The sequence below is a fragment of the Lagenorhynchus albirostris genome, chromosome 4 (assembly GCF_949774975.1).
Source record: "Lagenorhynchus albirostris chromosome 4, mLagAlb1.1, whole genome shotgun sequence".
In the NCBI taxonomy this organism is placed as follows: Eukaryota; Metazoa; Chordata; class Mammalia; order Artiodactyla; family Delphinidae; genus Lagenorhynchus; species Lagenorhynchus albirostris.
Genome location: NC_083098.1, coordinates 114301871 through 114326261, shown reverse-complemented (window position 1 = coordinate 114326261; position 24391 = coordinate 114301871). Strand labels below are relative to the sequence as shown.

The window sequence follows — 24391 nt, the reverse complement described above, 5'->3', positions numbered from 1 at the left end:
TCATTTCCTTTGGATACATGTTAAGAAGTGGATCGTTTGTTTATGTATGGCTCTCCTGACCTCATTGGACAGCAGTAGTCTTATTTGTAGTAATGATATTATTTTGAAATTACTTATGTATGTTGTGACATGAAGAAATCATTGTTAATGTCAAAAATAAGAATTTCAGTGTAAGATGAAATAAGTCTAAAGATAAGTAAATACCCTGTAAAATCCTATGAACAAGAAATAGTATGAACTCACGATATGAATTAAAAAGCTCAGATTTTCTCTTTCAAAAAAAAATTACTTCCTATATCAGTCCACTGGAAATGCCTAAAGTAACAATATCTTTGTAGCAATGGGCACATCTGGACACATACTGTGATCTCTAAATATCATTTCTCATTGAAATGAATGTAGGTTAAAATCCATGAGGGTTTTTTTTTTTTTTCAAATGAGTTAATAATGATACCAAAAAGAAAGAACAAACTAACTGATCATTTTTGGATGGTTACAAAGGCACCAAATCACTATTTTGAAATTTCACAACTAAAGATACTTACCATGCATTATTCTGTCATTTGTTTACAAATTATATTTAATGGTAACCAAACAGTTGATAATGAAAAGTTCTTTAAAGAATTCCGTCTAATAAATGCAGAAGGAATGTTATAATTAGAAGTTACAATTTTACAGATGTCAGCAAAAACGGCAGAATAGGGATCTCTGAAAATACCCTCCTCCACAAAAGCAAAAGGAAATCTGGTAAATATGGTCAGAATCAACTCTTCAGAAATATGGAAATTAACAAAAGACTTGCAGCAGTCCTGGAAGCATTTCTTCAAGAAAGGCAATGAAATTTTGGTAAGAAGCTAAGCTTTACAGTGTTTTAACTTGCCCTATTTCCACTGTCCCCAGAACTCCACGACACCCTTGAAAACCAACAGCCCACATTTATGGTGAAAATCGGCAGGCTGGCAACCACTGGAGAGGGCAGAATTAGGCTGGATATCCTCCAAAGCCCCATTCCTAGAGAAATGTCATTATTTTACCTATTTGGTAGTTCTCTAGAAGACACCACTGGCAAGGCTTTCTTCATTTGATCTGACTTGGAGTTCACCTATTGTATATATAGCCTTTTCCCCACTGGAGATATTTGTTGAAAATAGTCAGAGGCAATTGTTGAACATTGCAGCTGCCTGAGGTCTTGGTAGACAAAACTAGCTAGACTGACCAAGAAAAAGAGAGAAGACCCAAATTACTAAAATATTAGAAATGAAACAGGATACTACCAGTGACCTTATAAAAAGCATTCTAAGGGAATACTATAAAAATGATCTATCAACAGGTTAGATAACTTAGATGAAATGGACAAATTCCCAGAAAGCACAAACTACTGAAATTGACTCAAGAAGAAATAGAAAATCTGAATAGACCTATAACAAAAAGACTGAATTAGTAATCAAAAAACTTCCCACGAGGATAAGCCCAGGAGTACATGATTTTGCTGGTGAATTCCACTGAACATTAAAAAAATTAGCCCCAATCCTTTACAAATTCTTCCAAATAATATAAGAGGGAACCCTTTTCAATGTATTCCATGAATCCAGTATTACCCTGAAACCAAAAACAAAGACATCACAAGAAAACTATAGACCAATATCCCTTATCAATATAGATGAAAAAATCCTCAATAAGATATAGCAACTGGAATCCAGCAACATATACAAAAAGTATACATTAGGGCCAAGTAATATCTATCCCAGAAATGCAATGTTGGTCCAATGTATAAAAATCAATCAATATGAAATACATTAATAAAGTGAAATGCAGAAAAAGCATTTGAGAAAAGTACAACACCCTTTCATGATAAAAATACTCAACCTAAGAATAGAAAAAAAAATCTTCCTCAACCTGACAAAGAACATTTACAAAAACCCTACACTTAGCATCATACCTAATGGTGAAAAGCTGAAAGAAATCAGAGACAAGCAATAGCTGCTTGCTGTTGCTAATTCTGTTCAATATCTACTGTAGGTTGTAGCCAGGGAAATTACGCAAAAGCATCAAAAAAAAAAAAAAAAAGAAAAAAGTAGACACCTAGATTGGAAATGAAGAAATTAAACTATCTCTATTTGTAGATGACATGATTTTGTATGTATAAATCCTAAGGAATCCACCAAAAAAATTTGGCACTAATAAACTAGTTAAATAAGCTTGTAGGATATAAGAGTAATATATAAAACCCAACTGTGTAACTGTATCCTGGCAATGAACAATCCAAAAAAAAATCAAAACAATTCTACTTAAAACAGCATCAAAAAGAATAAAATATTTGGAAATTTGACAAAAGACGTGTAGGACTTGTACACTGAAAACTATAAAACATCATTGAAAGAAATTAAAAACCTAAATAAATGTAAAGACATCCTGTGCTAATAAATAGGAAGACTTAATATTGTTAAGACGTCAACACTTCCCAATTAATTTGCTGATTCAACAGAACCTCTGTCAAAATCTCAGATGGGGAAATTATGAAGTTCATCCTAAAATTCATAGGGACATGAAAAGGACCCAGAGCATCCTGTAGGATACTGTAAAGATCCTGTAAAAGAAAAACAGTTGGAAGATTTATACATCCCAACTTCAAAACTTACTATAGCAACTACAGCAATCAACAACACGTAGTATTGGCATAAGGATAGATATGTAAATTAATGGAATAGAAGAATCCTGAAATGACACATACATCTTTGTCAATTTTCAACAAGAATGAGAAGACCATTCAATATGGAAAAAACAGTCTCTTCAACAAATGGAACTGAGACAACTGGATAGCCACATGCAAAAAAATGAAGTTGAACTCTTATCTCACATCGTAACAGTGATCAAAGACCTAAATGGAAGAGCTAAAACTATAATACTCTGGGAAGAAAACATTGGGGTAAATCTTTAATACCCTGGATTAGGCAATGATTTCTTAAATATGACACTGAAAGTACAAGCAGTTAATTTAAAAAAACTGACTTCATCAAAATTTAAAACTTTTGTGCTTCAAGGATATCATTAAATGAAGAGACAACCTACAGAATGAGAAAATATCTGCAAACCATGTATCTGATGAGTTCTAGTATCCAAAATATATAAAGAACTCTTATAACTCAAAAAACAATTAATTTAAAAAGGAGCAAAGATTTAAGAAAGGATTTCTTCAACGAAGATATATGAATAGCCAATAGCAAATGAAATAATGACTAACATCATTACTCATTAGGGAAATGCAAATCAAAACCATGAGATACACATTATACCCACTGGAAGGGGTATAATAAATAAAATAAATAAATAAAGGCAGCCAATAAGTAGTTTTGGTGAAAATGTGGAAACATCAGAACCTCCATATATTGTTGGTAGGCATGAAGAGTGGTGCAGCTGTTTTGGAAAACAGTTTGGCAGTTCCTCAAAAAGTTAAACGTAGTTACCATATGACCAAAATTGTCACTGCTAGGTAAACACCCAAGAGAACTGAAAATATGTATCTATACAGAAACCTGTACAGAGATATTCATAGCAGCATTATTCATAATAACTAAAATGTCCATGAACTGATGAACAAAGAAAATGTGGTACACATATATGCGATGGAATATTATTCAGCCATAAAAAGGAATAAAGTACTGATTAATGTTATGACATGGACAAAACTTTAAAACATTATAAAAACCTAGGAATAAAATATGTAGGAATAAATTTACCTAAGGAGGCAAAAGACCTGTACTCTGAAAACTATAAGATGCTGATGAAAGAAATCGAAGATGATACAAACAGATGGAGAGATATACCATGTTCTTGGATTGGAAGAATCAATATTGCGAAAATGACTATACTACCCAAGGCAATAAACAGATTCAATGAAATCTCTATCAAATTACCAATGGCATTTTTCACAGAACTAGAATAAAAAATTTAAAAATTTGTATGGAAACACAAAAGACCCCAAATAGCCAAAGCAATCCTGAGAAAGAAAAATGAAGCTAGAGGAATCAGACTCCCTGACTTCGGACTATATTACAAAGCTACAGTCATCAAAACAGTTTGGTACTGGCACAAAAACAGAAATATAGATCAATGGAATAGAAATAAACCCATGCACCTATGGCCAATTAATCTATGACAAAGGAGGCAAGAATATACAATGGAGAAAAGACAGTCTCTTCAATAAGTCGTGCTGGGAAAACTGGAAAGCTACATGTAAAAGAAGGAAATTAGAACATTCTCTAACACCATACACAGAAATAAACTCAAAATGGATCAAAGACCTAAATGTAAGGCTGGACACTATAAAACTGTTAGAGGAAAACAGAGGCAGAACACTCTTTGACATAAATTGCAGCAACATCTTTTTTTGATTCACCTCCTAGAGTAATGAAAATAAAAACAAAAATAAACAAATGGGACCTAATTAAACTTAAAATCTTCTGCACAGTAAAGGAAGCCATAAATGAAACAAAAAGACAACCCACAGAATGGGAGAAAATACTGATATTTGCAAACAAAGCGATGACAAGGAATTAACCTTCAAAATATACAAACAACTCATGAAGCTCTATGTCAAAAAAACAATGCAATCAAAAAATGGGCAGAAGATCTAAATAGACATTTCTCCACAGAAGACATACAGATGGCCAAAAAGCACATGAAAAGATGCTCAACATCACTAATTATCAGAGAAATGCAAATCAAAACTACAATGAGGTATCACCTCACACAGGTCAGAATGGCCATCATCAAAAAATCTACAAACAATAAATGCTGGAGAGGGTGGGGAGAAAAGGGAACCCTCATACAGTTGGTGGGAATGTAAATTGGTATAGCCACTATGGAGAACAGTATGGAAGTTCCTTAAAAAACTAAAAATAGAACTACCATATGAGCCAGCAATCCCACTCCTTGGCATGTATCCAGAGGAAACCATAATTTGAAAAGATACATGCACCCCAGTGTTCACTGCAGCACAATTTACAATAGCCAAGACACGGAAGCAACCTAAATGTCCATCGACAGAGGAATGGATAAAGATGTGGTACATATATACAATGGAATATTACTCAGCCATAAAACAGAACAAAATAATGCCATTTGCAGCAACATGGGTGGACCTAGAGATTATCATGCTAAGTGAAGTAAGTCAGATAAATATCGTATGATACCACTCATATGTGGAATATTTAAAAAATGATTTACAAAACAGAAACAAACTCCCAGATTTTGAAAACAAACTTTTGGAGACCAAAGGAGAAACGTGGCTGGGGGGAGGGATAAATTAAGAGCTTGGGATGAACATATACACACTACTATATACAAAATGGATAACCAACAAGGATCTACTGTATAGCACAGGAAACTCTACTCAATATGGGAAAAGAATCTGAAAAAGAATGAATAACCTATAATAACCTATATGGGAAAAGAACCTGAGAAAGAATGAATATATGTATACATATAACTGAATCACTATGCTGTACACCTGAAACTAACACAACATTGGAAATCAACTATACTCCAATAAAATTTTAAAAAATTATGCTAAGTGAAAGAGGCCAGACAGATTAAATATTGTATGATTCTATTAATATGAAAAGCCCAGAAAAGACAAATCTTTAGAGACAGAATGTTGATTAGTAGTTGCCATTTAGGGGGGGAGGAGAATGGGAAGTGATTGCCTAATGGCTTTGAGGTTTCCTTTTAGAAGCAATGAAAATGTTGTACAACTTTGTGAATATACTAATGCACTGTACTGTATACTTTAAAAGGGTGAATTTTATGGTGTGTGAATTATATAGAAATTGAAAAAACTCACACATAACAAAATGACTTCAAGGTGATTTCCTATATGAAGTGGATTCTGAAAAGGCACCTTCATTTTTATAGGGGCCTTTCAAATATTGTTAGAATTTTTACATTGCAGCCTAATTTTAACATGGCTCAGAATTTGGCTAATGGTTAAATAACAAATCAGAGAAATTGTAATCAAAATATTTACCTACACAACAGATTTTTAAAAACACTCTCAACCTCTTAGGACTTCTAACTGTTAAAAAAAAAAAAAAAAAAAGGACTTCCCTGGTGGCACAATGGTTAAGAATCTGCCTGCCAATGCAGGGGACACAGGTTTGATCCCTGGTCCAGGAAGATCCTACATGCTGTGGAGCAACTAAGCCTGTGCGCCACAACTACTGAGCCGGAGTGTCACAACTACTGAAGCCCGCGTGCCTAGAGTCCGTGCTCCGCAACAAGAGAAGCCACTGCAATAAGAAGCCCATGTACTGCAATGAAGAGTGGCCCCTGCTCACCTCAACTAGAGAAAGCCTGCACGCAGCAACGAAGACCCAATGCAGCCAAAAATAATAAATAAGTAAATATTTTAAAAAACAAAATTTAAACTAAAAATTATATCAGCCATTTAAACTTATGCAAGAATAGAAAAACTAGCAAAATAAATTAAATGTACATAACAAATTTATACTTTAAAAAATAAGAAAATTATCAATTTGCAAACTAATGGAAACAGGTAATAATCATCGATCGATGTGCTAAACCATTAGGTAGAAGTTTTCTGGTAAACTTTATGATGGGTGGATCAAGCTAACAACTCCTCAACTGAACGCTCATAACATCACTATAAATGGAACAAAGCAGATATTATGTCCCTCTTGATGGGTATGAAGAACTAAGATTATTTCATCACCACTTATGAAGCATTTTGCTAATATATACATTCACGCATACATACATATTTAACTCTAACTACCAGTGTATGGAAGATATTGGTGACAGAGGAACAAGTTAAGCAAGTGTGCACAGCCAAATCCAGAATGTGAGAAATTTTACAAAGCAAATCATACAGTCTCTTTAACAAATAAATTCGTCAAAAAGAGAGGGGAAACTATAATAAAGTAAAAGAGCCTTGTGAATCATATACTGTATCTTACAAACTGGGACACTTTTGAGCGTAAAAGGAAGTTCTATCAATAACTATACTAGACAATAGGCATGAACTGGGACCTACTCAAAACCCTCAATCAAATGTAAGATATGGACTTTCTTTTCGTCAATATTTTTTTACTTTATATATATGTATATCTAATATGTATATGTGTACATTGGAAACAGTATCCAATTAGGGAATTTGAACATGGTCTGAATGTTAAATGATATTAAAGAATCACTCAATTTTGAGATGAATGATAATGACACTGTGACTAGGTTTTGTTTATTAAAAAAAAGAAAGTCCTTGGGCATATACCCTGAGAAAACCATGATTCAAAAAGACACACGCACCCCAATGTTCATTGCAGCACTATTTACAATAGCCAGGTCATGGAAGCAACCCAAACGCCCATCGACAGAGAAATGGATGGAGAAGATGTGGTACATATATACAATGGACTAGCCATAAGAAGGAACAAAATTGTGCCATTTGCAGCAACATGGATGGACCTAGAGACTGTCATACAGAGTGAAGTAAGTCAGAAAGAGAAAAACAAATATCGTGTATTAATGCATATATGTGGAATCTAGGAAAATGGTACAGATGAACCTGTTTGCAAGGCAGAAATAGAGACACTGACATAGAGGAAAGAAACATATGGACACCAAGGGGGGGAAAGAAAGGGTGGGATGAATTGGGAGACTGGGATTGACTTGTATACACTAATATGTATAAAACAGATAACTAATGAGAACCTACTGTACAGCACAGGGAACTCTACTCAGTGCTCTGTGGTGACCTAAACGGGAAGTAAATCCAAAAAAGAGGGGATATATGTATACATATAGCTGATTCACTTTGCTGTACAGTAGAAACTAATATTGTTTTACAACATTGTAAAACAACAAAGTCCTTATCTGTTAGTGATACACACTGAAGTGAACATAGCTTAGATGATATGGCCTCCGTTTTGCTTTAAAACACTGGTGGGGATGGGGTTAGGAAGTGGGGGGGCACAGAATATATGGAATAGTATAGGCAAAATGTTGATAAATATACTGCACTCCCCCATTTACGTATATTGGAAAATTTTTATAATATAAAGTTTCTTTAAAAGTTTAATATCACCCAGCATGGCAGAGACATTTCTGGCTTTGACTTCCTTATAATGACAGATACACTCCCACAACTCTTACTTGCCAAAAAATTATTGGTTAGGCTTAGTCATAAAATAAAAATCTCAAAGGGAAATCTTTAAAGGAGAAACAGCTGGCTGGGCTCAAAGGAAATGTAAAAATCCGTTTTGATTCTCCCACTGGAAGATGCTCTTGGAGTTCTTTTCTGGACTCACAGTGGGTGGTTATGGTGCATGTGGGCACTGGGATTTATAAGAACCCTGTGATGAGGGTCCCACAGCTTTCAATATTAAAATGAGTCAGCAGCCCCAATTTGAGATTACCCTCCATTCTTCACAAAAAAATCATAATTTTAACTTTTTCCAGAAATAAAACTTATTTTATAGGGTAGAAGAAACTTCAAAAGCTATATCCGAGTGAAGTCTCTATTGCCATTGGTTAAGTGTCTATTTGAATCATGTACCTCAAGTATATTTTTTGTTTCTGGAAACTTGCTCTAAGTATAGGTAGCTCAAAGCTGGAACGTCATCTAAATAACTACTCATCTTTATCTTGAAATTACAGACGAAGTTAAGCAAAAGTATACAGATTGGCCTTTAAAATGTCAATATTTGAAGCACATCTTTTAATAGTTTTTTCTTAGACCCTGGCCCAATCATCATTCATGGTTTTCAAATGCAAAATAACATAATTTAGGAAAGTTCTTAACATAGAATCTGACATATAGAAAGAAATTCTATTTCATACAATGGCATTTATAAGAATCAAAGAAAAGCCTTCAGGGGAAAAATAACAAAGATGTATAATATTAATAAAAATTAAATCAATTACAAAGAATGTGAAATATAGTTTGCAAGAAACTTCAAGAAATTTAAATAAAACAAATGTCATTTTCACAAGAAGTTCTTTGGTGGTTTAGAAGTTCCAGCTACCAAGTCTAAGAGGACGTCTGCTCTACAAAAACAAGGCAGTGTCGCTGAATTCCTGAGAAAATTGCTATCACCAACATCAGCTCAAGATGCCTTAACTTTCATTTTCTTTCTGATTAAAGACACCTACATACATTTTTTTCAAGGAGAAACAAGGAATGTTAGGGTAAATGGAATATTACTTTATACCTAAAGCAGTCAATCACAAGTTTGAGTCATGTCTTATGAATCAGCCACTTCTACCTGTCCAACCTATCATTTGTAAAAGTGGGTTGATGGCCTTGAGGTACACACCATGACATTTTGGGATCATAACTATCATAGAAAGCCAAGCCACACTTTCATATGTGAAAAGTAACTTTCCTAAACAGATTGTTTATAGTTGATTTGCAACCCTCCCTACCCACCCCCAATGACCCAGAGGGAGAACCTATGTTAATATACAGTAAAACCATACCAGTTAGAGTAATAGTCAGCAAAAGGACAAATTTGGTTAGCAATGGATTGTTGCAGTGAGCAGCACAATATTTCCATAAGCTCAGTAAACTCTTTTGTAGTTTGGTGGATGCAGAAGAAAGGTGACTAAAGGAAGAAGTGCAGGGACTTCCCCGGTGGTCCAGTGGTAAAGAATCCGCCTTCCCATGTAGGGGATGCGGGTTCGATCTCTGCTCAGGGAACTAAGATCCCACGTGCCGCGGCGTGACTGAGCCCGCGCATTGCAACTAGAGAAGCCCGCGCGCCGTGACTACTGAGCTTGCGTGCCTCAGCGGGAGGCCCTGCGTGCCGCGAACTACAGAGCCCACGTGGCCTGGAGCCCAAGCACCACAACTAGAGAAGAGAAAACCTGCACGCCACAACTACAGGGAAGCCCGCGCCACAACGAAAGATCCCGCATGCCTCAACTAAGACCCGACGCAGCCAAAACAATTTAAAAAATCTAAGAAAAAAGTGTAATATTAAAATTATTTTAGTACCGACTGTGAGTAAAATAGCTACATAGGATTTCAGTGCTGCACTGTGAATTTTCCTGTATTCTTTTAATGATATACGAGAATAGCATAGCAGAAGGAAAATAAAAAATTAAGCTTTCTCCAAGTGAAGATGTAAACTTCCTGCAGGTAGATAAGGTTAAAAAACAAAAAACACAAACAAAACCATACCAGCACTTGGATGCATTAAATATATTTAACTGCATACCTTGCTCTCCTATTCCAAATTTTCATATTTCTAGAAAATAATGCCCATCCATAGCCACTAATTTCTTGATTATTTAGTAGCAGTAAAAGTGGAAGTGATTTCGATTATTATTATGGAAATAATGGACTAGATTGCAATGAAGTCAAAATCAGTTTGTTTCTACAGAACTTCTATAAGTAAGCCTTGTATTTTTATGTTTGTTACATATAAAGTCCTTGACCTGGGAATCCTAAAGTTTCTCACCAAACTGTCTCAGATACTGCTACACAGAAGTGGTGTCAATACTTACTAGTGTGGTGGCTAGGCACACTAAACAGTTGTCACTTGCAGTAAGCGGACACATAAATATTTTCAGGTTTATAGTATGGTTGAGTTTGTGGGTACAGACACTCAGATTTCCAGCAAGCTGCTTCTAACTCATAGCTACACTGTCCGAAGGTACAAAATATTAGTAAATGAAATTGCTTCGAAGTATCCATGTTAGCATTAGCAAATGCAAGTTCCTACTGAATGGCTGTGAAGCAGGCATTTTGATCCCTGTTTTGTAAATGTGAAAACGTAGTTTCAACTCTCTGCCCTCAAACCAACAATTAAGCTTTCCTAGCAGTGGAAAGAGAAGAGAGGCCTGGGATGCACTTACTCTTCATTCAGGGCACACCGACGATTGGTGAGCGTGCCGTATTTCCTCAGGGTCTCGGTGAGCTCGGAGTACAGTTTGTCAGCCAGAGAGAGTGGGATTCCTTCCCACACCAGGATGAGAATCACAATCACCGCAGCCTCACAGGTGTGGCCAGCTCGCTCTCGCACCAAGCACAGTAGCTTCTCCTCGCTGCAGCTTCTGCGAACCACCTGTTCGGGTCACCATTCCACCCCAACACCCACCACCCCAACCAAAACAAAACAAGGGTCACTTGCAGCAGATGAGAGCATTGACTGACATCTGTATATTTTCTCAAGTCTGGGTCACAATTAGGGCGACATATACCAGCACCTGCAACTTGCCTTTTGCTGCCCATCTATAACGTCGGGGCTTACCCTGGGGTCAGAACTGGGAGAGATGCAAAAGCACTCGGGGTGTAGCAGACTCGACCCAGTACAGTGGGGACAATGCTCCCTGCACTAAAGCCAGAGCTAGATGGAAGACAAGCAAGGCTTTAAAGTTCAAGGTCTTCAAAAATGACAAAGATTAACTGCAGGTACTTAAAGGATGAAGGACCTCTTCCTCACATGCCGGGAAGAATTACACTTCTAGCAGGCACTTGAACAGACCTCCTCCTCACTATTAAATTTTTTCAACTAAATACAGTTTGTACATGATTTTATACTAATCTGCCTTTTTCTTAAGAGATGACACGTGATAAATATAAGCAGTATTCCTTTCAACTGGCATAAATGATTCTCTGATCTGATAACCCAATTCCCAGGGTTAGATGAATGAATCAAAATGCCCAAGACTGAAGACCAAAGGCCTTGTCAAGTCACACTTACCCATTTGGCAATAGGACATCCCTGAGAACTTTTGCCTTCTTTACCAGTATAGATGACTCTTTCAATCCTAATAGCTTTACCCTTCTGTCCAAACCTTAAAGAAATCCACAGAAACACACACACACATAAAATTAGCAAATGAATCTAAGAGGCAACCAATATATTGAACATTTGAGCATAATTTTACTCTATGGCCACATCCTGAGAAATGAATAGTTTATTTTTAAAAAACAGAACTAAGCCAAGCAAACTGGATAGTAGACTTTAAGCCTTGTATTTCTTCAGTATCAAAATATACTGATAATTATAATGAACTATTTTGAAATTATATGATGGGTAAAAATAATGGGAAAGCTTATTTTTATACATAATTTCACAAAGCACAAAACTTTTTAAAGTTTGTTAAATTCAGTCTTCTAAAATAACGTACTATTTGTCCTTTACTAAATTTAGTTATTTTAAAACTTGGGGACTCATTTTAGTTAGGACTGTTTCTCTAAGAATCTCTCATTTTTTTTAAAAGGCTGGCAAATAACCAGTATCCAGCAATTTTGAAAATATAGGATAATTCTAGAAATAGATTATATTTCCCCTTATAACCAAAGCACTACTTACTCCTTGCTAATACAAGAGGGCACTTAGGGAAATTCACTATTTCTGCCAGGCTACTAGACAATTATTTAGTGAATTTCTATGTGCTCATTTAGAAATGAATAATTTGAATTTTGGGCAACAATGATATGGAATATGTCCTTGCTGCCCAGAATGTCTCCTAATGTATTTTAATGATAAAAATGCCTACCTCTTAAAGAAAAGGCACCCTAGCGTAATAACAGCTCAGAGCTGTGGATACCTATATGAAAGTCTCTCTCTGCATTGATTATCTTGCTCATAACAGTCTTCAAGTCTGCAAGATGACATGCAGGAGTAACTGTGTAGATTCAGGTAAGTACTTGCATACCTATGACTGACAGGTAAAAAAAAAAAAAATGCAGCTATAAATAGAATCTGTCTCTATTTCTATTCAGTACATCACTCTTGCCCTCTGCTCATACTAATGGACAACTTCCTTGGAGATAACTACTCATTTATAACTCTAGGTGAATTCGACTCAATGGGTCCTTTCTTATACCACCTTTCCCCCCTTTTCCTTTTTTATCATCGAGTGGGGAAACCAGAGTGGGCGCTCTCTTTGCAGCCTGTACCAGCACCCTTGTGCCTAGCAGGCTGGCTGGCTGGTTCTTGTTCATGCCTGGGTTTTCTGGCGTCCATCTCAAAGTGGGCAGCCTATGCCAGCTTGCAGACTATTAGTCCTGTCAAATATTGTGACTCTCTGGTGAATAGCACAGTGTGTAGTGTTGGCAACCCTGGAATAGCTAAGCCTACTAATAATTACTCAATTTACAATTGTTTACTGCTTTGTATGTGAAAGCTGGAAAAATTCTGACATATACAAAAGGATAAACGTTAATCTGCCCTGTGCCTTTGCGTTAATTACCTTTCTTCCATGATTTCTCTAATAGCTGCCACATTAGGACCTGCTCCTAGATGGGTATAAAAAGGACCTTCATCTTTTTCAATAATTTGCTCTGTTGAGATAATAGAAGATTATTATTTTAGACCTCAATTATACTAAATATAAAGGCTACATCCACAAAGCTTATCCCCCACCTGTACATTAAGGGTCCTAAATGTGACTTTAAACATTTTTTTTCTTTAAAATGAGTAAACTGATGGACTAATCTATTAGAAAATGTGCCAAATAATTAAGTATATGTCCATTCTGCCTGTTGGATAAAAATATATTAAATTGCATTTCAGATATGGGATAAGGAATTATTTTAAATCAAGTAAGTGGAACTAAATAGACAGTGAGGGAATTAGAATATATTATATGTAATATCAACTACAGTCCAATCTTTTAAACTGAAGAAAAAAAAAATTACAGCTTACTAGAAGCCTGCCTGTTATTTGGATGTTAAAAGATTAAAAATAAAATTTCCTGTCCTATCTCACCCCCAGGATTTTGTTCAGTTTATTGTCAAGATACCTTTTTCTCCTCTCGTTTCCCCACAATACTCGATTACTCTGTTTTGAAAATAAGAACATTCAATCCAGACCCATGTTGTATGTACTACTTTAGAACAACTTATGATGAGAGAAAATATTGAAGAGAGGGTCAGATAAAAGGAAGAGGCTCTTGTACACTATCAAAGATGAGAAGTGGGGAAAAAAAGGTTTGTATGATAGGAGAAGGGTGTGAAGATGAGTATAACTTACCCAATGTTGTCTATGACATGTGTGGCACATTAGGCCAGTGAGGCAATAATATTACCCCCACACAAAGGGGCAGTACGGATCTTCCCTCCATCCTTCTATAAAATGTGGAGTGTACCATTTTAAGAGGAATAACATAAAGTGGGTGGACCATTAGCCACATTAGTTGAACGCTGGTTTTTACAAATGTCTTCTACTGTATCCAAGCTGAGTAGCTATAATTAAGATCTTTATATATATATATATAAAACTGCATCAATCAGCAAAAAGTTTCCCTATTCCAACAGACCTATCATGCATCTTGAATTTTAACAAAAAGATGCTTGTTTAAAAAAAAGAAAGGGAAATAGCATATTTTCTATCAAAAAGATGAAACTTTTAAAGAGAAAATATCAAATATAAATCACACAATGTTTCAAATGCATACACGGAGAAAGGGCAACTTTATGAATATTCAGAACTTTGGCATTAAAATTTCCCCTAAGTCACCAAGACAGAAGATGATAATGTCCCCTTATCTATTATAAAAGTTAATCTTGTAAAACTACTAATACATTCAATCTTGAATTAAAAAATATTAAAAGCTCCTACATTAGTTTGCATAGGGCAGTTACTTTCTCATTTTAACAAGGTGTTTTTACTGCCTGGCTATCTCTCCAGGAGATATACAAAGAGTTAACTAGATTGATTAGGCTAAAACAGATACCTTTATATTTTAAACGGTTTGAAGGGAGGGACAAATGAGCATGCACAATTTTTAAATTTTTTTGAAAAACTGAATGTAAGTGAAGTTCTCTCTTGCACAGCACAAGCATCTGTAATTTAAAGACAAGAAATGTAAGCTTCAGGTTTTTATGAGCCTTCACAAATTGCTGCCAGACTCAAAGTTTTTAAAAAGAAAGAAAAATCCCATATCTGAAGATAAATTTGCTAATTCTGGATAAACACCATGTGTCTCAGTACATTTCTGGCACTTACCTACACATCTGCATGATGGGAAATCATACTGAGTCTTGACAGGTGTATCCAATAAATTTTTTATAGGAGTATCTAGTAATTTGGAAGGTGACTCTAAAAAATTATTGAGAACAGAACCAGCTGTTCTTTTGGTTGGTGTCTTTTCTGAGGAAGGCATTGCTTGCTGCTCTAAAGCTGGGGTGTGGCTATCAAGTTCTGCAGCAGTGGTTTGTCTAGTTAAAACTGTGACTGGCCCTGACATTTCAACTTTTACTTGCTTCTGTGATTTTAGAGTAAGAGCCTTATGGTCAAATAATGATTTGACCTGAAATTGCTTCAGATGCTGCTCCATGGTCTCAAGGATGCTCCGCTGCTGCATGTTATCACAGCTCGGAGGTGGAATCTCCTGCTTGGGTATCTTTTTCCACATTTTGTTTTCTGGCTGTGCTGACATGAGGCGCATACAGGCGTGGGGCTTGGATCCCGGTTCGACTTTAATTGGCCTTTGCATCTGACTATGGCAAGACTCGGCTTGGAGCTGTTGTGTTTGCTGCTGTTCTTGCTTCTGCAAAAGGTGCCACCTTAGAGCAGCATGCTTTTGGATGTCCTTCTGGGGCAGGGTCTGAATGTGACTTCCTGCCTGATTGGGCAAAGGGAACGCATTTGCTTGGTTTTGCATCAGGTACCTTTGCTGAGCGAGCTGTGCAGCTTGTTGACTAGACATATCTTGGTTTCTATTTTTATATCCCTGTAGAACTGAAGCTTGTTGAGGCTTCTGTTCTAGTTCTTGAAAGCACCTGTGAAGAACATCTTGCTTTGGGGTCACATTATTTGGAAAATATTGCATGTGATGTGAGTTTGGGATCTTGTTTCCTGCAAAGAGTTCAGAATTTACAGTCTGTTCTTTATTTTCTGGAACTACGTGTATATTGTTTGAACAAGAAATCTGCACTTTGCTTGCATTTGACTTCAAGATCTGACCATAGGGGGAATTTATACTATTCATATTCTGTACTTGCTCCAGTCCCACTTGGGGATTATGAGTCTGGAACTCACTTGATTTTGAATGTTGATCTTCACCACGAAAGCATTTTTCTCCTTTAATCTGGCTAAAGAATGATCCTTCTCTTTGCTGATCACTGTTGCCTTGGGGATGAGAAAAGGTCTGGGGCATCTGTTCCTTATTCTTCATCTGTAGTTTTTGCTGCTGTTGCTGGTTTTGAGAGAGATGTGAAGTCTGGGATGGTTGTGTTTGTGCTGCCTGCTTATGAGGCTTATGTTGTGAAAGGTGTGAGTTTGAGAATGGGTCAGTCTCGGAAGCCTGTTGATTCAAGTGCCGTTTCAATGTTGGGGGCATGAGTTTCTCAGTTTGGGGATCTGGTCTTTGTTGGAAATGACACCTCAGGGCACAGACTGACTGTCTGTGAGCTTCGGGTGAAGGGTCCGTTTTGGAGAAGTGCACCTGGAGTGAGGGTTTTTGGAACTGGAGATGCTGGTCCACTGTACCTTGAGACTGCCCTTGATTCATCTCAGCTTGGTACCTTGGTGGTCTCTGCTCCGGTTGCATTATTTTCTGGGTGTAAGCTTGCCCTGGGAGCCCCCCAGGCACGTTGGAATTTCCAGTGTATTGTTTGGAGGTCATTTGATGGGAGGGGTTGGACTGATACTGAAGAATTGACCGCAGGGTTGCCTCGTTACATTTCAGATGGGATTCTGCTTGATGACAGTGAGGGGCCTTCAATTCAATCCATCCTGGTTTCAGATAGGGCTGTGTTGGGAGCACAGGGTCTCGTGTCTGTTCCTTGTCTTGACTCTTGAAGATCTCTTGCTCTTTGTGTCCCATCAACTGCTGGCAGTGGTCCTGTGCATCTCCACTGCTACCAAGAATTGGTGGGTTATGTTTGAGACGTTCTGATAGTTGTCTTGTTTTCTCAGAACACAATGGAGTCATTGTCCCTGGAGTCCGTATGTCATTCTTGTTAACACAATAATTCTGAGGCCTTTCTGGAAGCATCGGAGAGGGGTTGGATACTTGTGTAGAGGGAGTTGGACTCTGGGATGGTGGTGCCTCGTGGTGACCCTCTATTTTCACTTCCCTTAAAAGAGTTGTGTTACTTTGGTTGGGGTAGTGATGGTGTTCTTCCAAAACTCCATCATTCAGAGTGCTTTTTCCTTCAGAAGGAAGCTGAGGAACCTGCGGAAGAGGTGGAGGGGGAGAAAGAAGCAATTGTGATGGTGGTGGTGTGGTAGTGGCAGAAAAGGAATCCTTAGTGAACACTGAGCTTTGCTTGAAGTAAGCACCATTCATTTCATTTTGCTTTAAATACCGTTCAGAGCTGCCACCAGGAGCCTGCAAATTGCTGCTGGAACCTGAACAGAATTCTTCACCAGATACTAGCTTTGTGGTTCCTTGGATGTTACTGTTTTCTGCCGGAGACGGGCATATCTCAAAAACTGACTTTCGTTGCTCTGGTTTCTGAAAGGGACAGGCCCCTAGCACTGCAGCTGGTATACTGGCACTATCAGCACCACAGGCCTCAGTCACCACTGCAGCTGGCTCTGGAGGCAGCTCAGAGTTCGAGGTCTGTGGGAAATTGATCTGCCCTGAGGTATGCGATGGGTGAGTGATCTCACAGGACAACTCATTAGTAGCCTGACTGTTAATGGCATGTATGTGAGATGTGGTTTTCTGCACCGCAATGGAAACACAATCTGGATAATATTGAGACAGCGTCTTTTCCAGGAGTTCACCATGTGTGTTTTCCATGGAAGAGGCAGAAACTGTAGCACCATTAGGCATTAGCACTGCCTTATTTTTAAGAAGTAATACAATGTTCTTGTCGTGGTAGTTAGCATTTTTCCCCTCCTGTTGGTTCAGAATCTGAAGCTCTGGATTTTCAGATCCACTGCAGTTATGTGATGAAAAAACAGTGAAATCTTTAACTTCATTTCCTTGGGCTGCAGAGCTAACAGATTCTCTCTTATCACTCATATCGGAGACATTGGGTTGACTGCTGCCTTTGCCTGGATTTCTTTCTTGGCTTTCCCCGAAGTTCTTGCTTTCTCCATTGGCCTTTTGGTCTTGTTTCAGTTTCTTGTTCTGATGGAGCCCAGAGAGAGAAGGTTCACTAACTGTGCGCTTTATCCCTCCATTTTGCAAACATCTGGAATACCCTCTACTTTCTTGTATGAAGTCTGGACTCACGCGGCTATTCTGACTTCCTTTCATGTGGGGTATTCCATAATGACTCTTGAAAGGCTGCCACTTGGTGTCTCCATTTACTTCTGGATAAGGTCTCTTGGTTAATGGGCTTCCATTCTGGAGCTTTATAGCCAGAGGTTCTGTCTGGCAAATGGGAGAAGAAGATGGTATCAGGAATGGACTCAGTCTGTTGCCCTCAACATGGTTCGTTCTATCCTGTTCCATCAGGCTTGCTTCGGGGCCATCCACAAGGCTGCCCTCTGAATGAATTCTAAAGCGTATGGAAACAAAAATTAAAGTACATTAATATATATCTAACACTAACAGTACACCTTAGAGAAGAACTGTGGCATTAATAATACTGGAATTCCTAGACATAGCAAACCGTGATACTCATTTTCATGTCTCGGAGTGACAGCCAAGAGCTACTCAGGAAATGATTATTCTTGTCTTACCAGCAACTCTGAAATATTTATGGTCACAGTAAACAAAGATCAAAATCAACAGCTAATGTGGGAAGTTCATACTGTATTAGTAAATAGTATCAACTTCCTTCCCAAAAAATTTTTTTTGTCAAAATGCTAAAAACAATAGAGAAAGACGACCTCCTGTCTTTCTTCTCTAGCACCTTACATATCCAATCATTTGCTAAGTTCTATCAATTCCATTTCCTATGTATTAGTTGAATCATCTTCACTGCCACTAGGTAGCCAGATCTACATTATCTTGCTTCATTATCTACTGTAATAGCTTTTTAAAGATTTCTCCTGAGCCCAGCCTGTCCTCTTCCCAGTCCTTCAAGGATCCTTCAAACTGTTATCAAAGGGAATGTTCTAAAAGGCAAATCTGATGTCATACCCTTCTTAACACACTTTATTGACTCCATATTGCCTGCACTAGTAGTTCTCAAACTCTTTACCCAGACACACCTGGAAGATAAGGCACAGTCTCTGCAGTGTTGACATTCCAGGGGAGGGGGTAGGGGTGAAAGTGTAATTTATAAAATGCCTTTTCTAAGTGATTCTATATTTTCCTCTACAAGATCTGGCTGCCTACTTCTTTTGAGAATTCCTGCCTAATATAAATGGTTTTTCATATGCAGGTTTCTATTTTTCTGTCCTCCTACTTGCTCCCACAGATTATACTCCAACTATAACAACAGCTTATAAATACCCAAACATTGCAAGCTGTTTCAGACCTCCATGCTGTTGTTTTATCTGCCTAGACTGCCTTCCTAGTCCTCTTATTGTGCCCTGTGAGTCCTGTGTCTGGTTACAACTGTCTCAGATCACCTCCCCTAGAATTTTTTCCTTGATTTTCCAAAAGAATTACTCACTCCCAGTTTTATCCTGCTTTTTGATCTTGTATATGGTCTACTGCTGAACATATCACATTCAACTGTATTTTGTTTACTCTCTCTTACTGGACTGTGAATTCCTTAAAAATATCCTACTCTATTTATCTTTGTGCTTAGAGTGAGCATCCAATCAGTTTCACTAGATTGATATAAATTTGCTCATCTTGTGATCATTTCTTTATCCAGTCATTCATTCAAACTTTTCGAGATCAATACTGATGGAGATTTCAAAGTCCAAAATGATAGGGAAAGCAAGAAGAAATGGGCACCAGAAAAGCAAAAATAATCCATTATATAAAGTGAATGCTGCCCCATTCATTATAGAGTCATGCTTTATTTTCCCACAGTTTTTCTCATTAAATTTATTTTAAGGCTATAAGTAGGAAAAAAAAATCAAGACTACTTTCCCTTTGGGCTATAAAAAAGCTCTATTAAAGTAGCCATTGCTTACTAACCAAGATAAATGAAACAGAGGAAGAAACAAACACTGGGAAGCAACACTAAAGTTATCATTTGCAGAGAATAAGATTGTATACTGGCCAACCAAGAGAATCAACTGAAAAACTGTTACAGACTACAGTAAAGTAGCTAGAAAAAAAAAAATCAACAGCCTTGGTACCTAAAAGCAACAACCAGTCAGAAGCTATGGTGGAATAAAAAACTGTAATAGAAAAAATATTTTTATAATACTAAGAACAAACTTAAAAAGAAATGTGAAAGACCTATCTGAATAAAACGTTAAAACAATACTGAGAGATACCCAAACACAAAAACAAAACAAGTAGAAAGATATAATATGTTCTTGTATAGTTGTCAAATTAATCTATTCATTTAATGTATTTTCATAAAAATACTAAAAGAATGGGTTGAGTTATTAAGAAGCTGACTCTAAAGTTCATGTGGAAAAATAAACAAATTGGATAACCAGGAATAATCTGAAAGAGAATCATAATGGGGCTCGGGCAGGGTAGGAGCCAAATGGAAAGATATTAAAAAGCAACAAAAGCTCTACTGTACTTAAAACAGCTCGTACTTGCACATTAATAGATAATAGAGTGTTTATAAGACCAATGGAATAGAATAGAATGTCCAGAAATAGATTCAAACACACATAGAAATATAGTATGAGGTAATGATGGCATTTCAAATAAATATATTAGAACAATGGAATAGTTTTCTGAAAAAATGATACAGTTGGATCGGTCCCTTACATCTTGTACCAAAATGTATTCTAGATGGATTTAAATTCTGAATATGGAAAACAAAACCCTAAAAAAATTAAAAACAGCCTGAGAAAGCAAAAAAAAAATAATCGAATGACTGGACAAGTTCTTTGTGACACAAAGTCTAGAAGCCATAAAAGATGAGGAAGTTCAATAAACTTTGTGCATGTAAAAATAAACCCACAGCAAAGTTAAAAGTTACATAATACTTAATATATAGGACTCATACATATTGACAGGGAAAAGACCAACCATCAAACAGGAAAAAATGAGCAAAGGACATGGACAGTTCACAGAAAATGAAATGCAAGTGGCTTTTAAATATTTTTAAAATGTCCATCAGAATTTATAAAAAGAAATGCAAATTAAGACTGCAAGAAGATACAGTTTTTGTTTTCAAATTGGCAACGAACAAAAACTTTAATAATACACTACGTTGGCAAGCATATGGGGAAACAGACATGTTGTCACGTAGTTCTCAGGAGTCAAAACTAATACGAATACCATACAGGAGGATTTAGCAATATCTACAGAATTTCGTAGAAACTTCCTTTGATCCTTCAGTTTTAAACTCTCATCTAACAAATATGCACATATTTGTTAAACCATGTATGCACAGTGTTTTGCACTAGCAAAGTTTGGAAACAACCTGTATTTTCAGATGAAGTATTTCCAAGTAATTAAATGAAGTAAAGAAAGCTGCGGAACAGTATGTATAAGAATGCCACAACCTGTACCTTTACAAAAATAAAAATAAAATCAGCTCTGGGAGAATATACAACAGACTGGCTATAACACTTTGCCTCCAGGAAAAGGAATGGAGAGGCTGGAGAATAGCACTGAGAGGGAGATTGTTTTTAACTGTGTCATTTTGGAACTTTTAGGCATGTATATTAATAAATAAAACTTAAATCAAAAGGTCATAATTCCTAATGACAAATAAAAATAACAGAACAAAGTGATATTTTTATTTCTGCTAGACCTACTTCCTTTCAAATGTTGAGATGGGCTAGATGTGCATAGTCACTAGTCACAAATGGCCGTTGAGCCTTTGAAACGTGGTTAGTCCAAATTGAGATGTTCTGTAAGTATATATACACACTGGATTTCAAAGACCTTAGTGTGGACCAAAAAACATAAAATAACTCAATTTTTAAAAATATTTATTACATGCTGAAACAGTGCTATATTGGATATAATAAGTAAAAAATATATCATTACATTTCATGTGTTTCTTTTTACTTGTTTTAATGTGAATACTGGAAATTTTTAAATGCGGTATGTGGCTTATGTTGTATTTCTATTAGGAAGCTCTGAGCTAAACTAATACTCTTAATTAGCAATAACCTTTCATAAAAAAAAAACCTTTAGTTTCCAGAATCATGAAAATTGATTTGTAGTCTTTGATGTACGGAGCTTCTCCAAAATCAGGGGCATTACCACTTTTGAAAAATTAAGAAGCATAGGAAAGCGGCCAAGATGGTGAAATAGAAGGACCCTAACATCACCTCCTCTTAAGAGCACACCAAAATCACAACAATCTGCAGAAAAACCATCCTTGAAAAAGACTGAAACCTACCAGAAAAGATCCTCTATAGCTAAAGACATAAAGACAGGGCCACAAAGAGACTGGTAGGAGAGGCGAACTCCCAATGTAATCAAATCCCATACCCCCCAAGGTGAATGACCCTAAACTGGAGAATAATTATATTACAGAGGTTCTCCCACAGGAGTGAGAGTTCTGAGCCCCCCACCCTGGGGGTCCAGCACGGGGAAGAAGAGCCCCCCAGAGCATCTGATTTTGAAGGCCAGCAGGGCTTGATTGCAGGAGCTCCCCAGGATTGGGGGAAATAGAGGCTTCACTCTTAAAGGGTGCACACAAAATCTCATGTGCACCGGGACCCAGGGCAAAAGCAGCAATTTGATAGGAGCCTGGGACAGACCTATCTGCTGGTCTTGGAGGGACTCCTGGGGACTGGTGGTGGATAGAGAGGGGGGAATTCATCTGCATGAGCTCTCCCAGAGACTGACATTTTGGCACCAAGACCTGGCCCCACGCAGTAGCCTGCAAGCTCCAGTGCTGGGACGCCTCAGGCCAAACAACTAACTGGGTGGGAACACAGCCCCACCCATCAGCAGACAGGCCAGCTAAAGACTTCCTCCTCCCACAGCCTAGAAAATGGGGGAAAATATTTGCAAAGGATGCAACAAGGGTTTAATTTCCAAAATGTACAAACAGCTCATATAGCTTAATAAAAAAAAAAAAATCCCAAGCAACCCAATAAAAAAATGGGCAGAAGACCTAAACAGACATTTCTCCAAAGAGGATACACAAATGGTCAATAGGTACATGAAAAAATGCTCAACATTGTTAATTATTAGAGAAATGCAAATCAAAACTACAATGAAGTTTCACCTCACACAGGTCAGAATGGCCATCATCAAAAAGTCTACAAATAATAAATGCTAGAGGGGGTGTGGAGAAAAGGGAACCCTCCTACACTGTTGGTGGGAATGTAAATTGGTATAGCCACTATGGAGAACAGTATGGAGGGTCCTTAAAAAACTAAAAATAGAATTACCATATGATTCAGCAATCCCACTACTGGGCATATACCCAGAGAAAACTCTAATTAGAAAAGATATGTGCACCCCAATGTTACTAGCAGCACTATTTACAATAGCCAAGACATGGAAGCAACCTAAATGTCCATCGACAGATGAATGGATAAAGAAGATGTGGTACATATATACAATGGAATACTACTCAGGCATTAAAAAATAATGAAATAATGTCAGCAACATGGATGGGACCTACAGATTATCATATACTTGAAGTAAGTCAGAGAAAGACAAATATCATATGGTGTTACTTATATGTGGAATCTTAAAAAATGATACAAATAAACTTATTTACAAAATAGAAATAGGCTCACAAACTTATGGCTACCAAAGGGACTAGCAGGGGGGTGGGGGTGGTAGGGTGGGGTAGGGGAGATTGGGATGTACACACTGCTATATATAAAATAGGTAAACAAGGACCTAACGTATAGTAAGAGGAACTAGACTCACTATCCTAGAATAACCTATAGTGGAAAAGCATCTGAAAAAGAATATATATATGTGCGTGTGTGTGTGTGTGTGTGTGTGTGTGTGTGTGTGTGTGTATAACTTAATCACTTTGCTGTACACTTGACACTAACACAACACTGTAAAATAACTATACTTCAATTAAAAAAATTAAGTAAGAAGCATAGACATAAGCTTAGATAATTCTTCCCAGACTAGGTCAATTAGCTTTCCAAACACTACAGCAAAAAATGCTTCCCTTTGGCAACTGTAAAATTGATTTACACATATACCAAACAAAATGTATTTACATGTACATTATGTTGTTATATATTATATAAAAATTTGTAGTCTCTGTATACAATATATAGTCCTACTTAATTTTTTAGATAAAAATATTTATATAAAAAGTATTTAACACATTACTCTCTATTACGATCCATACCACATAATTTGGACATTCTTCAAAGTGTCAAGGGCAGAATTACAATGGATGGAGTTTGCAAATCTTTTATGAGCATAATAATAGCTTCTAAGAAGAATGAAGGTGACAATTTTTTTTCAATATGGAGTTTTAAACACA

General features: G+C 37.0%; 1 protein-coding gene across 2 annotated transcripts in view; it reads right to left on the bottom strand.

Annotated features, from left to right (window-relative positions):
• The window catches only part of TET2 (tet methylcytosine dioxygenase 2), a 133677-nt gene that overhangs the window by 21962 nt on the left and 87324 nt on the right, over window positions 1-24391 (bottom strand). For both annotated transcript variants that reach the window (XM_060148538.1, XM_060148539.1), the window contains exons 3-6: window positions 14979-18430; window positions 13222-13312; window positions 11724-11817; window positions 10876-11084 (exon numbers count right to left, since the gene is read on the bottom strand). In XM_060148538.1, the coding sequence (XP_060004521.1) occupies window positions 10876-11084; window positions 11724-11817; window positions 13222-13312; window positions 14979-18384 (3800 nt within the window). In that variant the 5' untranslated portion in view covers window positions 18385-18430. The remainder of the gene's footprint in view (window positions 1-10875; window positions 11085-11723; window positions 11818-13221; window positions 13313-14978; window positions 18431-24391) is intronic.